Source organism: Syzygium oleosum, unplaced genomic scaffold (assembly GCF_021117445.2).
Source record: "Syzygium oleosum isolate NSW1041296 unplaced genomic scaffold, Sole_v2.1 Sole_v2.02, whole genome shotgun sequence".
In the NCBI taxonomy this organism is placed as follows: Eukaryota; Viridiplantae; Streptophyta; class Magnoliopsida; order Myrtales; family Myrtaceae; genus Syzygium; species Syzygium oleosum.
Window position 1 is genome coordinate 990041 of NW_026607486.1, and position 16498 is coordinate 1006538.

Consider the following 16498-nt stretch of genomic DNA (forward strand, 5'->3'; position numbering starts at 1 on the left):
ATCTGTGGAACTTGGATCTTCTCGATCTGACCAAGGTTGTCTTACTCTACTATCTAATCTCTTTGACATCATACATTAACCTTGAAAAATGAATTTTGATGTTCATGATGCATTTTACAGCTGATGGGTAATTGATTATCTGGGTAGTAAAGTTGAGTCAATATTCAAGATTTTATTAGTGCTAACTTGTGGGATAGATATCCTTTGTAGTGCTCGGACTTTGGTGAGATGTATAGCTCAGTTTTTTCGGTGAATTTCAAATGCGAGAATCGGAGTCCAATGCAGCCCCATGATCATGCCACATTAGTCATTTTGGGGACTTTCGTTTACTAATTTCATGATGAAATAAAGTTGTCAGATGAGTAATATCCTAGTCAGAGTTCATCAATTTGTTGAAAAAAGTATAAAGATCGCTTCACTTTATAATTGAAATCAAAGTACAATAACTCAAATTGCAGACTGCATCGAAGTACAGTGACCATGAAAAGAACCTAAATTCAATGCACATTCCAAAAAATGCCATTCTCACCTTACACACCATGGAGTCGAGAGTTCGAGCCAGGACACCGTCACGAGCATGTTCTCAACATGGAACTCGAGTTAGAGGAATGATTTGTTCTCGGGAAAAAAAAAGTGAGATCTCATGCAAAAGCTGCAATGTTCATTTCATGACAACTCGATTTATCTCCATCTCTTATTAAGAACATTCTTGATGTTCACTGTAATCCCACGTTGCTTAAATACGCTATTATAACAAGCCCCCTTCCACCTAAATGTTTGAACTTTTAGGTCCGTTGTTTGGCGGAAAATATTCTCCCGGAAAATATTTTCCGGGTCATCCGGTGTTCGGGGCAGAAAACGTTTTCCGTGGGAAAATATTTTCCTTCCCCTCACAAAATATTTAAGTTTACGGAAAATGACTTCCGCTTCTTCAAAAGCGGAAATCATTTTCCGGAGCTTCTTCTTCTTCTTCTTCTTCACTAAGGTTGCATGGCATGCCGCGCCGCAGCCGCCGCCGCCGCCGCCGGACGCCGGACGTTGGTCATCGGTCGCCGGTCGCCGCGCCGCCCGCCGTCGGTCGCCGGCGAAAAATATTTTCCGAAACTTTTTCATATTGGTCACGAACACGAAAAATTATTTTTCGGGAAAATATTTTTCAGGAAAATAACTTAGGAAAATATTTTCCAAAAGAATAATATTTTTCGCCAAAATGAACGGCCTTAGATCGGACATTCTCGCATTTACAATTGGATTTTTTTGTGAGCTAGGCATTTAGTATACAATCGACACAAATCTGACGGCCGAATGGATGGCACAGCAGAAGGACATAGTACTATGATACCCCTCGATATAATTAACTCTCTCTCTCTCTCTCCTTTTCGAAGCTGAAGTTGGGGAGGATACAACTCAAAAGGAATTTGGTGCAAACAACCATGCATTCCAAACTTACAAGCACCAATGTACACACATCTCTCTCTCTCTCTCAGCAGAGTATATTCTTTTGGAGACTTTGGACGGATACAAAAGTCACCACTCCCATTTAGAAAGAGAGGGGGCAAAGACAGGACAGCAAAAGAGAATCCGAAAGCTTGCATGTGCAATCGCATGTGGGTGTTTCTGTACCTTAAAAAAACAACAAAAACAACAAAAGAGGAAGAAAACACATGCATGCACTCCAAACCCTTTCATCGATCCCCTCCCCCTTTTCATTACATTATCATCATCATCATCATCATTATTATCTTAGAATAGAATAATTAGCTATTTTTTTGTCAGCTATGAGCTATTTCCACATAGAACTGGTGAGGCCACGCTGGACCTTACTATAAAAAAAAGGAACGTCCCACCCACCTCAATCATTGATGCAAAGAAAGCAGACACATGTGCCAAACCCTTCTTTATTTTAGGGCGTTTTCTCTGCCCATGATGAAAACATTCGACTATGACCTCAACCGGTGTCCCACCAAAGCGTTTACAAACAATAATTGATGACACAATACATCGAATGATCAGTAAAAACACTATCGATGACTTGACTATGACCTTGTAATTCATTAATCAATCAAAGGCTACCCTAACATCACTTCCACTGTAGGTTTGCAGAGCGGGAGAATGAGGACTTTTACCTTGATCTCATTGTATATTTGACTAATGGTCCTAAAATTACGATTTCATATATGACAAATCTGAAAACACTACATTTCCTGAAGAATCGCATCCAAGACAATGGGGAAAAAACTAAACAGAAAATCTTCAAAAAAGATTGAATTTTGTTAAATTGCAAAGTCACCCCAAAGGGGGCTCTTGTAAAATATATATAAAAAAAGAAAAAGAAACAGAGAATCTGAAAGCTGTCTAAACGATTCGAATTTCACTATACATGTTGACAAAATCTAAAACGGACAAATTAAGTTCATAGAAAAAAGAAGATGTCATACAAAAGATACCAAAATAAAGTGGCGAAATTGATAAGTTATGTTTTTCCTAATGGGAGTACTAGAAGTGGCTTTGTTAACTCTAGTTGCAGACATTTCCATCGACAGGCCCAAGCAACTTCCTTGCAAGCAGCAACATCATATGCTTTGCTGCCATTTGCAGTGGGCATTTGAGTCAGGAAGTTGTCTCTTTTCCATTACAGCTGAAGTGAAGGCCATTTACTTACCCGAGTACTGGTTAACATGGATCGAATCCATCATGACCGTTGATCAAGTGAGGCTGGTGGGTTCGTGTCCAGGCGAGACATGCACGAACGAAGAGCAGTTAAAGACTCGTGCTGATCCTGGATGCATTATGCAATCATCATATTATCGAAGATTATAAATCAGTTCCATGATATAGTGTACAGGGGAAATGGAGATCAAATCAGGCTCAAATTTGTTATTGTGCACCGGTTGGATAATCGTTGTATTTGGACTATTGCAATGGCCTTTTGCAAATCCTAACACTCCCCAGGGCATCACATAATTAAAAAAGGCTCCTGGAGATTTTTAATTAACGTTAAATTACATTTTTAGGAACGACAAATAAATATGAGAGAGGGCGACTAACTAGTGCTATAGCTTCACCCTTTGGACAGTACTAGTCATGTGTGTGCCCCAGAGTCTCGGTTCAATAATTCATATCTAAATTTTTAGGAGGGAATGATTATTAAAAAAGTCATAAACATATTTTACGGATGTTGATTCAGTTCTAAATTTTTCAATTTGATCAATTTAGTCCTAAATCTTTCGATTATTTTCCAATGTAGGACTTTCGTCCAATTTTGAATGGAAATTGCTTACATGAACGCCATCTGTCCTATGTGGCACAATTGATTTGGCGTTGACGGACAATTTTTGTAATTTTTCTGAATTTTTTAAATTCTTTTATTTGTTTTTTTTTCTCTACCGAACCGGCGAAGGCTTTGTGGCCCTCGCCCAGGGACTGGCAACTCGCCAGCCCACATTGTGGAAACAAACAAAAGAAAAGAAAAGAAAAGATTAAACGTTTATAAATTTTAAAAAAATTGCAAAAATTGTCCGTGTAAGCGATTTTTGTTCAAAATTGGTCAGAAAGACTGCATTGGCAAATCGTCAAAAAGTTTAGGACTAAATTGGCATTCGTACAATAGATTTAATACTTTCTTTAAAAAAAAAATTTCCTGTAAGTTGAATGCAATGATTAAACTAATAATGTTTCTTTAATTCATCCCATTTAATGGGTCCTCCCTTAGACCCCCCAAAAAATAAAGAAAGATAGAAAGAAATGACGCAACAGAGCACACCATGAAGAATGTAGGTTTGCCCCCTCCACGTATTCCCCCCACCGCAAATTGCTCAGCGAATCGCCCCGCCGTGGCCTCGTCGTGCAACATTTTGCCTTACACGGACCACATAAGATCAACAGTTTTTCGAAACAAACCATACATAAGCTATGGATAGTGTAATTAGACCGACCATTTATTTCTTCGAAAGCCTAAACTTATAGGAAAGGGACCGACGATGCACATATAACATGTTAATTAACAGGAGGAGATGGTCAGATCACATCAGCATCGAGGTCTCGAGACGGGCCGACGCAAGCAATGACCTTCTCTGTATCGGGTTGCACGAGTCATTGGCTAATTACTGAAGAAAGAGAGAGATTTTACCGTGCGAACGAGTCCCGGGGAATCATGATTTGAAACGTCGTGAATTCTACTGCAATCTGTCGTCCACGTCAACGAAGAAGCTTATAGTATAAGAGTAAATCAAGTCGCGTCCGATTAATAAGAAAAAAGAGAACAAAAAACGATGGAGATGGACATGACTCACGGGTCAACAAAAGACAAAACGAGGTGGAAAAAGAAAAAAATGGGCGATGATGATCGTGGCTTGGTCCAATTCACACAGCGATTCGCTTTTCCCCAGTCCCTGATTCCGATCGCGTTTTGATCTTTCTTCACTTCAATGTTGAATATCCCGTGTACTTAGAAACTTTCATTGAATACCCTCTCCAGGTTTCGATCAATCTTGATGTCTCTTTGATTTTCTTGCAGTGGCGCGTAGCTCGCCCCATGTTTATTCAACCACTTTCGAATCGAAAGTATTCTGCATCATCCCTTTGAATCCCAAATCTCGAAGTACCCTGTTTTCCGTGAACTTTGCAGTGTCATTTTAAATTCGCCATTTGAGGTGATCAACGTGAATCTCAACTCATATAATAGTACTGAACAAGTCAGGACACAGAAAGAGAGAAAAAGAGCGTTTGTCATCATCTTTCACGTCCACTCACTCGCTGCCCACCAGCAGTTCCTCCTTTTTCCAGGGTCACCCCTCCTACGATTCTGTGTCGCACTGTGTCTGTTTTCTTCGTCTTCTTGTTCCAGCTCTCGCATGTAAGTCGAGAAAAGACCACTCCATCGTTGATATTTGCAGGACCGGGAGCTTAAAATGGCAAAGCTGGTGGTGGAAGTACTTGATGCGAGTGATCTCGTGCCCAAAGATGGGAAAGGCTCGGCCAATACATACGTGGAAGTAGAGTTTGATGAGCAGCTTCAGAGGACTCAGGCCAAGCCAGGAGACCTCAACCCCCAGTGGAACGAGAAGCTTCTCTTCAATGTGACCAGCCCCACGCAGCTTCCCAACACCACCATCGAGATCGCGGTGTACAATGACAAGAGAGGCGGCGGACACCACAAGCACTTCCTAGGCTGGGTCAAGATCTCTGGGGGCTCCGTCCCGTGGTCTGAGTCGCAGGCATTTGTCCAGAGGTACCCGCTCGACAAGCGGGGCCTCTTTTTGCACATCAGGGGCGACTTGGCACTCAGGATCTACGCAATTCAGGGCTTTTCTGATCCGTTTATGGCGAATGGCGCAGCTTTTGAAGATGCAGAGAGTCCCCCGCAAGAGGTGAACACCGACAATCTTGAGGGTGATCAGGATTTGGGGGGCAAGCATAAGAAGAAAAAGAAGAAGGAGAAAGAGTCGAGGACATTTTATTCCATCGGGAATGCCACAGGTGGTCCTGCCAATTATCCTCCTGTGGCCTCAGGATTTGCATTTCAGACACATCAGATGATGGAAAATGCACCACCCAACATGCAAATGAGGGCTGATTTTGCCAGAGCACCAGCAGCTCCAGCAACTGTGATGCACATGCAGATGCCGAGGCAGAACCCAGGGTTTGGGATGGTGGAGACCCGGCCTTCGATCGCAGCCTGGATGCGATTCAGAGGAGGGGACAAGATGGTGAGTACTTGTGACCTGGTAGAGCAGATGCATTTTCTGTATGTGAGTGTGGTTAAGGCCAAGGACCTTCCTGTCATGGATATTTCAGGGAGCCTTGACCCATATGTGGAGGTGAAGCTAGGGAACTACAAAGGGGTGACCAAGCACTTGGAGAAGAACCAAAACCCAGTGTGGAAACAGACTTTCGCTTTCTCGAGGGAGCGGATGCAGTCGCATATCCTGGAAATCGCTATAAAGGACAAGGATGTTGGGAAGGATGATTTTGTGGGGAGGGTCGTCCTCGATACCCATGAAGTGCCTTATCGAGTGCCGCCTGATAGCCCGTTGGCGCCTCAGTGGTACAAACTGGAGACCAAGAAAGGAGAGAGGGGCAAAGGAGAGATCATGCTCGCGGTTTGGATGGGGACGCAGGCGGATGAGTCGTTTCCTGAAGCGTGGCACTCCGATGCCCACAATGTGAGCCATGTAAACCTCTCCAACACTAGATCGAAGGTCTATTTCTCGCCGAAGCTGTACTACCTCCGAGTCCACATCATTGGGGCTCAGGATCTCGTCCCCTCCGACAAAGGCCAGGCGCCGGACACATATGTGAAGGTGCAGCTTGGGAATCAGCTCCGTATCACTAGGCCTTCCCAGATGAAGACCATCAATCCGGTCTGGAATGATGAGCTAATGTTTGTCGCGTCAGAGCCTTTCGAGGAGTATATCATTATTTCAGTTGACGAAAGGGTGGGACCTGGAAAGGACGAGACGTTGGGGAGGCTGATAATGCCGGTTAGAAATGTTCCTCAGAGGTTAGATACTGCAAAGATCCCGGACAGTTGGTTCAACCTTCTCCCACCATCCAAGGCCGATGACGCGGAGAAGAAGAAGGAAGTAAAGTTTTCGAGCAAGATTTGCATCCGGTTTTGCCTGGATTCGGGGTATCATGCCCTCGACGAATCAACACATTTCAGTAGCAATCTTCAGCCCTCATCGAAGCATCTGAGAAAGCCGAGCATCGGATTTCTTGAACTTGGGATACGGAGCGCCAGGAATTTGCTCCCCATGAAGGGAAAGGATGGCAAGATCACCGATGCCTATTGTGTGGCTAAGTATGGGAACAAATGGGCTAGAACCCGAACGCTCCTTGACACGCTGGCTCCGAGGTGGCATGAGAAGTACACGTGGGAAGTATTCGATCCCTGCACAGTGATTACCATCGGCGTCTTTGACAACTGCCACATCAACGGAAAAGATGAAGCGGAAGACCAGAGGATTGGGAAGGTTAGAATCCGACTCTCTACACTGGAGACCGACCGGATGTACATCCATTGCTATCCCCTCCTGGTCCTGCAACCCTCCGGCTTACAGAAACGCGGAGAGCTCGAATTGGCGGTGCGATTCACTTGCACGGCTTGGATCAACATGGTGACTCAGTATGGCAAGCCATTGCTCCCGAAAATGCATTACGTGCAACCGATACCTGTTAGGTACATCGATGGGCTCCGCCGCCAAGCGATGCAGATCGTGTCAGCGAGGCTGTCGCGAGCCGAGCCACCTCTTAGGAGGGAGGTCGTTGAATACATGCTAGACGTGGACGACCACATGTTTAGTCTGAGGAGGAGCAAGGCCAATTTTCACCGCATAATGTCGCTTCTTTCCGGGATAACAGCAATTTGCCAATGGTACAGTCAAATATGCTACTGGAGAAATCCGGTCACCACCTGTCTTGTCCACGTGCTTTTCTTGATACTGGTTTGCTACCCGGAGCTGATCTTGCCCACGATTTTTCTTTATCTTTTCGTGGTCGGGATATGGAACTATCGGTTCAGGCCGAGGCACCCGCCCTATATGGATGCTCGGCTTTCGCAGGCAGAGTTTACTAATCCAGATGAGCTGGATGAGGAATTCGATACTTTTCCATCAACAAAGCCAGCAGATATTGTGAAATTTAGGTATGATCGCCTCAGGAGTGTTGCAGGAAGAGTGCAGACAGTGGTAGGAGATTTAGCAACGCAAGGAGAAAGAGCTCAGGCTTTACTGAGCTGGCGGGATCCGAGAGCGACAGCTATAGTAATCATTTTCGTGCTGATCTTGGCCATCGTCCTGTATGTTACGCCATTTCAGGTAGTGGCAATACTGGCGGGACTCTACTCGCTAAGACATCCCCGTTTCAGGACCAAGATGCCCTCTGTGCCGGTGAATTTCTTCAAGAGATTGCCTGCCAAGTCCGATATGCTTCTATGAGATCAAAGATTGTTTGCGGTTCACTTCCTCTTAGTCATGATTTTGTAAATTGGAAGTGATCAAGTGAATGAACCCTGCATTAACACCACTTCAGGAGGGAAGAACAGAGTGTAACACCCTTCACTAGAGTAACTTATCACATGCATCAGATTTCTCTCTTGAAATGGAAATTTAATCTCGTGCATAACTCAGCATTCTCCTTCAATTGAGATGGTTTTCGTACTCGTTCAGCTCAGCATAGTAAAGTTCAGCGTTAACAGAAGCCCCAACAATCGATACCTGTTTTTGGTTCTAAGAATGAATTTACAGATTATGTCAGAGTCCTTCAAATTTTTTCGCGTAAGGTTATCAGGCTAAGGAGGAACCAATGGGAAGCCAAAAAATAGGACATCTGTTATAACGTTAATACAACATAACAAATTATCATGAATAATCCATCATCATGTGTCAATCTTGATCTCTTACGAGAACCCTAAACTGCAAAATCTGCAATGGACACAAATATGAAATTGGTAAAGTGAAAACCAATGTACTTTAATCTATGTCTAAGCTCTGGCTCCAAGATGCATTACTAGAGCAACAATTGTTATTAAGCTCACCAACATTCCACCCAAAAGAGCTCTATCAATGCCACCCCATTCAGCCCTTCTTTTACTGACCAATTCTTGGCTTGAATTATGTCCAGAGACAATTTCGCTTTCTTCTCTTTTCTTCACACGATTCCTTCTTTTCCTCAAAAGCCATCCAATTAAACTAGTATTTTTATCTTCCCGTATGTCGTTCCTAGAAAGAGCAGCTTCCTCCGCAGTTTTCTGTTCACAACAACTTTGTGCGCCACAAGCACAAGGATCAGCCTCTTTTGAACAGGAAGATGCATCACAAGTGGTGGAGCAGGCAGAGGCTTCATCCTGCCAATTTTTGTTGGTTGAAGCTGTCTCTTGATTGACACAGTTCAGAGCCTCAATCACTTCTCCAAAAACCGACCACCTTCCTACCGATGTTATCTTCACAATGGCTGATGTGCCCAGCATGCTATCTGGAGCAACCACGAGTACTTGTATGTAGCCCTCTGTATGGCCAACCTTGCAAAAGGAAAAGGGATCCGATAGGGAACTTTTGATGAGGAATGAAATAGAGGGTAGAGAGCATGCCCAAGAGCTGAGCTCTTCAAACTGAGGCAGATATGAATACTATTTACCTAATAAAAGGCATGTACAATGCATTTTACCCAAAAAGCAACAAAATATGGACGAATAGTCAAATAACCGTTACATATCAAATTCTTTGTGGAGATGGTGGAAGGGATGAAAGAGGTCCAGCATCTAAATTTCGAACTCACCAAATGAATGCCATCTGTTGCAATCTCAGTTATCCATATTCTCTCCACTCTCCCCTCCATGCCACTGTAAGGTGTAAAAGCTTCAAAAACAGAAGTCAGTTCACGGCTCCGTTGCTTCACAACAGTACTAGGTACCTTCTTCATCCTTGCAGCAGGCGTTCCTGTGAGATAAACAAAGCAGAAGAATCGGTCTGTTATTAGAATAATATCTTGCTAAGCAACTGGCAAACAGAAAAGCGCGGTCAGGCTCGCCACAAGGGCAATAAGCATTTTTGTCACAATATTTCATTGTTACATGTATGTACCTACACTTCTCCACTTTACTTGGTGGTATTACTTTCACATAAGACCCCAGATGCAAGATCCTAGAACTTCTACCTGTCTCTTCTCCAAACGCCCAATCCTCCTGACATCACGTCCATCAGGTTGGACTCTGTGACTCAGAGCCTCCAAAGGTTCTTAAGTCACAACAATAAGCATATTGAAAGATCTTTCAGGCATTGCCTCCCACTTAAACTCCACCATGAATACAGTATTCGACCCCAAGTATTAATACAATCCTCCAGTTTTTTACATGGGGATCACGTATAATCCTATGTAAGACTCCATGTGAATGAGTGCAAAAACAGTGATTAAACTCTCATATTCAAGTAATATGATGTTATTTCTTGAATCTTGAACTCAACAGTCTGAGGGAAATTAAAAACAAAACGAATAAGGCATAATGGTGCTTAGTAAATCTAGAAGCACACCTAACAATCATAGAAAAAATATGCATTGCACACTTGTCATACTCAAATATCTACAAAAGTGCAATTATATATCAAGAAGAATTTGAAATTTTTTAATTAATACAACCTACATATTCTGTGTAGTTCACACAGACAAAACTAGGAGCCAATTCCTATTCCCGTTCCTTAGAAGCCGGAGCCCCTCCTGACAACTGTATTTGAGCAGGTCATTCCTCACTCTAGTAACACAGGGTAACTTATAAATTATTGATAAACAATTGCCAGTGGGGAGACCGTAGACTGAACCATGCACATTATATTATTCTTTATTTCCTCAAAATCTGGAAGTGATGCATGGAGGACTTATTTATTTATATGCATAAAAGTAACATGCCTTCCAAGTATACCTGGTCGAGGGTAAAACTGTGATATATGAACTTGAGGGAACTTGTACTCCTTGACAAGACTGATTGTTTCCGAAAAATCTTTATCGGTTTCACCTGAAAAGGTCCAAGGGCGGAGGATTAGCATCTTAATGAAGAGTTGAAGAAAACATGCACACACTTTAACTAAGGTAATGAACCGAACAGTTGAGGACCCTGCTTATAATTGGTTTAGAAGTTTCCCAAGTCACCATGAAATGCTTTTTTAGAGTATTGAAGTGATCCGTTGGTACTCATACCGCATAAGAGAGCTAACTGATTTTAGTTTTTTAATCATTTTATTAAACCAATATTTCTTCACTTGCACAGTCACGCACAGTTATACATCTGCAGATATCGAAGACAAGTTAAATTAAAGATGAAGGAAGAAAAACAAAAGTATCGAGACATTGCATGGCTCTGTATTCAGTTTGTGAGCAATTGCGACTGAGACTTATATCCTTTCAGCGGATTATTTACAGGAGGAAGTTACTGATATCCAGACCTCGATGGGAAGTTACACCAACAAAAGAAATATGACAATGAGGTAATCAAAGGTGCCCCAAGTTCTGACTAATCAAGTCTGCAAAACATATCAGCTGCAGCCTGCTTAGGTAGGTTAGACATGTTTTCAAATCTCACTTTATCAAATCAACTCTTTTCCTTTTGAAATTCCCAACGCCTGAACATCCGTTGAAAGGCTACCAGTTAGTGAGAACAAGAAGAACGCACAACATTTCACCATTCAAAGCGCAGAGCAGATTCACTGGAACTAGAGGCTACTGGACAGTTATTGCATACTAACAATTACATAGAAATTCAACATGTTGAGAATATTTTAAAAAAGAGACTGACCAGGAAATCCACATATGATATCAGTCGCAATCTGCATCCCTGGCACAAGTTCAGTTAAGGTATCTACCACTGTCCTGAACTCACTCACAGTGTATTCTCGGTTCATAGCCTGAATCAAGATGGAAGCCAGTTTCGCATATCACCAGTGCAATTTTTATTTTAAGTAAACAATTGCACCATTGATCCAAGAAAGAAAGAAATAAACATCGTATCACCAACTAGAGAAATGATAATGTACTTGATTAGAATGAGAAGTTTGTAAGCAATAATAGTACTCACAGTAAGGACAGCATCACTCCCTGATTGGACTGGCACATGCAGGAAAGAGTACACACATGGATGACGCAGAACTTCTGCTATCTCTTGTAAATGCTCAAGAATAAAAGGTGGATTCGTCATCCCAACCCGAAGCATGGTGCTTCCGTCAGGTGGAAGTACAGTTACAATGGCTTTCAGTAAAGTGGGAAGATTAACTCCAATATCACGACCTACAAAAACTCAAGGCCCAGAGACACTTAACAGACACACCGGCAGCATTTCGTCAAGTCACACCCAAAAGATGGCCTAAAGCTACTCTGGCTAGATGAACTTATTAAATAAAGGAAATAAAGTGTCTATTAGATGTATATACTCCTATCTTCTCCATAAAAATTACCGAAGACTGCTTAGACTGCAGATGCACTACATCAATAAGAGTTCTGTATAAGAAGATGGATTGCAACATGTTTTTCCTCTTATCAACTAAAATATCAAACAAGAAGTTTGTCATCAATATAAAAAAACCACCACAAGAAGAATAGACACTAAAGTTCTTTGCACACCAATCCACTTTCAAGGTGAGTACTGGATTATAAGATACATTACTTTTGACAAGCCCATGTTTTGGCAAAATTGCTGAAACATCCCATTTGTTTTGCAAATTACTCTTACAACCCTAATAAGAATCTATTGGATCAATCAAATTGATTGGTGACTTTAATGCGGATTTTCAATTTAAGTGAACCCAAAAACAAAAACAAAAAAACATGAGGCATGAATCCATGTCACAAGACATTATTACCAAAATGTACGGCACATAATTATGGCTTCCAAGACAACCTTATAGCCTACTTAAACAAGAAAAAGCATACAAAAGTCGCATCATCATGGTTAATCACTTGAGATCAAACAAATTCTGATAGGGTTGATTCTACAACTTTCCGTAACGTGGAACGTCCCTGCTCTTTTGCCATAATAAGGGGTGTGGAAGTAATTTACCCTTACCTATATTGATCCATCAACCAAAAAACCTTTTGAAATTCCTAATCACATTTATCACCAAAAAGGGGATGAAATTTTGAACAAGTATTAGGATGCACGTACTTTTGCAAGTATATGTATGCCAAAAAAGCACAAGGATATCATTGCAACCTACCATATGCCCCAGTATCTTCACTGCTCAACCATATTTCTCTAACTCCATCAGCAATGACAGTTTTTACCCGTCCCACCTGCATCATTAGTAATTTATAAAGCAAAGCAATGATAATTTAAATTTTATAGGTATCTAGTACCCACCAATCATACTTACAAGGCCATCAATCGTATAACTCCCCAAATGACCACGAGCATGCTTTGTTTTACAGTAAGTGCAGGCACCTAAACAACCAACATTTATTGGAAGAATCTCGATAAACTTGTTTTTCCTCACCTGTTACAAAAGAAGTTATGAGTTAAATTCAATTCACAAAGGAAAGGAAATAGGAGCAACAGATTCCGATTGAGGATATCAGAGCTACAAAGCACAAAATGAAGTGCGGAATACAAAGCTTCTATTGTCTTATCCTCAAAGAAACAGTAATTAAGATTGCACTTAAATGTGCAAATTCCACCTTTGGAAGGTCAAGTGTTGGCAATCTCTTACGGTGCAAAAGCCGCACCTCATGCCCCTTGAGAGTCTCTTCTACAACCTCGACAACCCTGTCAATTTGTTGGACGCCAACTATACTCACACCTTCAAGTTCTTTTAAATCACGACTTCCTTGAGGCACACAGCCTGCCACCACCAGTGGCCGCTTTGCACTTTTACATTTTGTTATCAGAGTTTCCATTGCAGACTGACTTGGTGATTTGACTGTGCATCTGGATAAGACAGACAAAGCATAATTCTTATAAAATTCCCACCAAAAATAAGTCCAGAAAAAAATGGACGAACATGGAAAAACTTCAGGATGCCAAAGATGTCAAGTCAATTATTTCTGAGGAAAACATAGCTTAAACAAGAAAATAGAAGTTAGAAGTAATTTAGCGTGCCTGAGTTGATAAGCTCATATGCCCATAAACTTTGACCTAAATAAGAACCCACAGAACTTGATAGGAATTGAAACAAGATGATTCTTACTGAAATTCACACTTCGCAAAGTTCAGGATCATAACTCTATTCCATGTAAACCATCATCAGATTAAAATGTGATGGTCAATCATTTGCTTTGACAAAAATAAGGAAGTTAGACATCAAGAAATTACTTGATGTACAAAGTACACCAAGTGAAGGACTCGAGTGACTAGTAGTTTTATACCATCTTACAGATTCTAACATCACACATAACGTCCAATTTTCTACTTTGAAAAGCTAAACAACCACGTGTATAAGAGAATAACTTGCCTAAAAGTATCCACGTCACAAAATGTTCACATATTACCAAGTTCACTGGTGATGAACTCAATTTCAACTCCAAAAAATTTACAACTTCACTAACAATTGGATCTTCAGTTGTTAACTATGTTCCTAGCACATCAAATTCAGACAATACAAAGAAACAGCAAAACCATTCGGGCAAAAAAGATCAAGGAAATAGGTTCTTTACGTATTTATCAGCCAGAGATCTGCTTCCTCAGGATTGTCACTTAAACAATATCCAAATGCTGACAGCTGACCGGCCATATATTCACTGTCACTCTAGAACAGTCATAAAGTACATTAGAAAACTGCCACGGCTGCTAATTATTTGCAGCAGATTACCTTTTCATAGATTAGCATAACTTCCTCAAATTGAAAATAAAAACGGGGAATCGCTGAATTTTTTCCAGTTTATATGTAGAAGACAACAAAAAATTAACACAACTACAGAATTTCAGTAATCTACTATTTGGTGGGACGAATCTCCAAATCAAGCTCTCTTAAATGGTTGTCAGCAACTACTCAAACCTGCCAATGCCGTGTTAGGCCAATAAAAAACTGCCATTGCAAACAGATCAAACAAACTAATTGCATTGGTTATTGATCATATCGATGCAATTCATCTTAATTAGCCACCATCAAATTTTCCATGACAATTACATAGATAGTGTGGAAAATTCCGACATCTTCACCGCCTCTCTTACATGGTGCTATTCCACAATTTCCAGCACCAAGATTGCTGACCGAACCCTAGACAATCCCCTTTACTGTTTAGCAACCTTCATTGCCCCGATTACGGACCACCAATCCAAAATATTAACTGAAAGGAATCTAGCCATGCGTGCCAAACTCTCAAGCATCGAATTGCCCACATCCCCCCTCTGAAACTATATTCAGGCAGGTCGCCTTTTTTCCCTCATCTAAGAGCAGTTCATACCGAGCAATGAAGGCTCCTCTATCGTCATCTTTCCATTTCACCAGACCCACCACCAGTAGCATCCAAGCATGCCAAAACAAAAAATCGAAGACAGCAAAGCACCGGCATTCCTATTTTTCCCTTTTCCATCCACGAAATTCAATCATCTTCAGTGATGCAGGTCAAATTTGAGCGATGGCTCATCAGCGAATTCTGCAGAACCATCTTCCCCAGAATAACAGACAGACGGCGAAGTACTTGCCTGATTGTGGGAGCATCCGAAAGTCTTGATATATATTGTCTGCGGCAAAAAAGAAGCAGCTCGACTAAGACGAAGAAGAAAAAGATGGCGCGTCGGCGGCGGCGACAGAGAAACAAAAGAAATATTGGGAGGAAGCGATGCGAGGACCTGAGTGCCGGGCACGTTGGAAGGGCGGGCCGCGACTGAATCTTTGACCAGAGAGCGCTTCTCGTCCCCCGACGTATCCGGCCTACTGCGGCCCCTCCGCTTAGGTTTTACCCCGACCGCCGTCAGCGGAAGCCGGAAACCGGGAGGAGCTCCTCCTCCGCCGCCTCCTCCGGCCACCAGATCCTCGATGTCCTCCATTCGCCTCCCGACCTCTTGACCGGAGAGAGAGAGAGATTTAGGTGTGCGCAGCCGTTGGAGGCGTCGACGGACGGAGGAGCCTCGAGAGAGTTTGCCCCCTTCCCTTCTTTCCCTTCGTTCCGCCGCTGCGCAAATGGGTCTTGGATCTGAGCCCGACCCGGATCCAACAGGATTCGGGTCGATCAAATCCAAACTTACAAGACAATAATGGCATTCATTCATCGCCCCTTTTGAAAACCATTCAATCGAAGGTCTAATGTTAAGGTTAACAAAGTACAACTAAAAAAGTCACTAATTTCGCGTGTCGGGATTGACTATGATTTGTTCCCCGTTCCAATTTTGCAGAAGCTCTTTAACCTCTTTTCTTTTTTTCTTTTTTTTCCCCATTTTGGTATATCTAAAAATTTTTACTACGTATAAAAATTGACACGTAAGTCTTGACATCTCACAATTTAAATAGTAATTTTAGATCATCACGGAAGTCTACAGCAAGAGCAACTACAGGTGACAGAGTGAATTACTGCTAGCTATTTTGATGGATGAACTCAAAATACAATTTGGTTTATTGATCTACTTAAGTTTAGACAAAAAAAGTATGACAAGTTATTCAGCTTTACCGTGCTTTTTTTTTTTTTTTACTCCCGAAGGGCCCAAAACCATTATTTTTTTCGTCAGAAAGGGGCCCAAAAATATGAAAAACCAAAAAATTTGGAAAATAATTATTGGTTGCATTTCAAATTAATGGTTTCCAGTTTTTCCCGACCGATTTTTTTTTCTCAATCCAGTGTCATACAAACTCGAAATATTTCCACATATAACTTTATGTATTAATCTTTGAAACTGCTTTGCGAATACCGATATGCAAGAAACACCCACAAAAACGTTTTTTGCAAACTTCTCCCTCGAATATGAATTCGCTCCAATTTCCACCCCCCACCCTTTCAAATTGTTTCATCCAACCCCTCTTTCAGCAAATAAAGAAAGCAAAGGGAAAAATAAAACACGAAAAATTATCGTCAATGGAATCAAGAG

At 41.7% G+C, this 16498-nt stretch overlaps 2 protein-coding genes across 2 annotated transcripts; one reads left to right on the forward strand and one right to left on the reverse strand.

Moving 5' to 3' along the window:
• Positions 1–4268: 4268 nt before the first annotated feature.
• Positions 4269–8124, forward strand: LOC115686775 (FT-interacting protein 7). Its single transcript, XM_030612168.2, has one exon. It carries the CDS (start codon positions 4911–4913, stop codon positions 7935–7937), a length of 3027 nt encoding a protein of 1008 aa, XP_030468028.2. The 5' UTR covers positions 4269–4910; the 3' UTR covers positions 7938–8124.
• A 183-nt stretch (positions 8125–8307) lies between these two features.
• Positions 8308–15466, reverse strand: LOC115686777 (uncharacterized). The gene is made up of 11 exons (XM_030612171.2): positions 15269–15466; positions 15122–15160; positions 14131–14222; positions 13156–13405; positions 12855–12974; positions 12699–12774; positions 11564–11772; positions 11285–11393; positions 10415–10507; positions 9277–9437; positions 8308–9019 (listed from the first exon to the last, which is right to left on the reverse strand). Exons 1-11 carry the CDS (start codon positions 15464–15466, stop codon positions 8483–8485), a joined length of 1884 nt encoding a protein of 627 aa, XP_030468031.2. The 3' UTR covers positions 8308–8482.
• Between the last annotated feature and the right edge of the window lie 1032 nt (positions 15467–16498).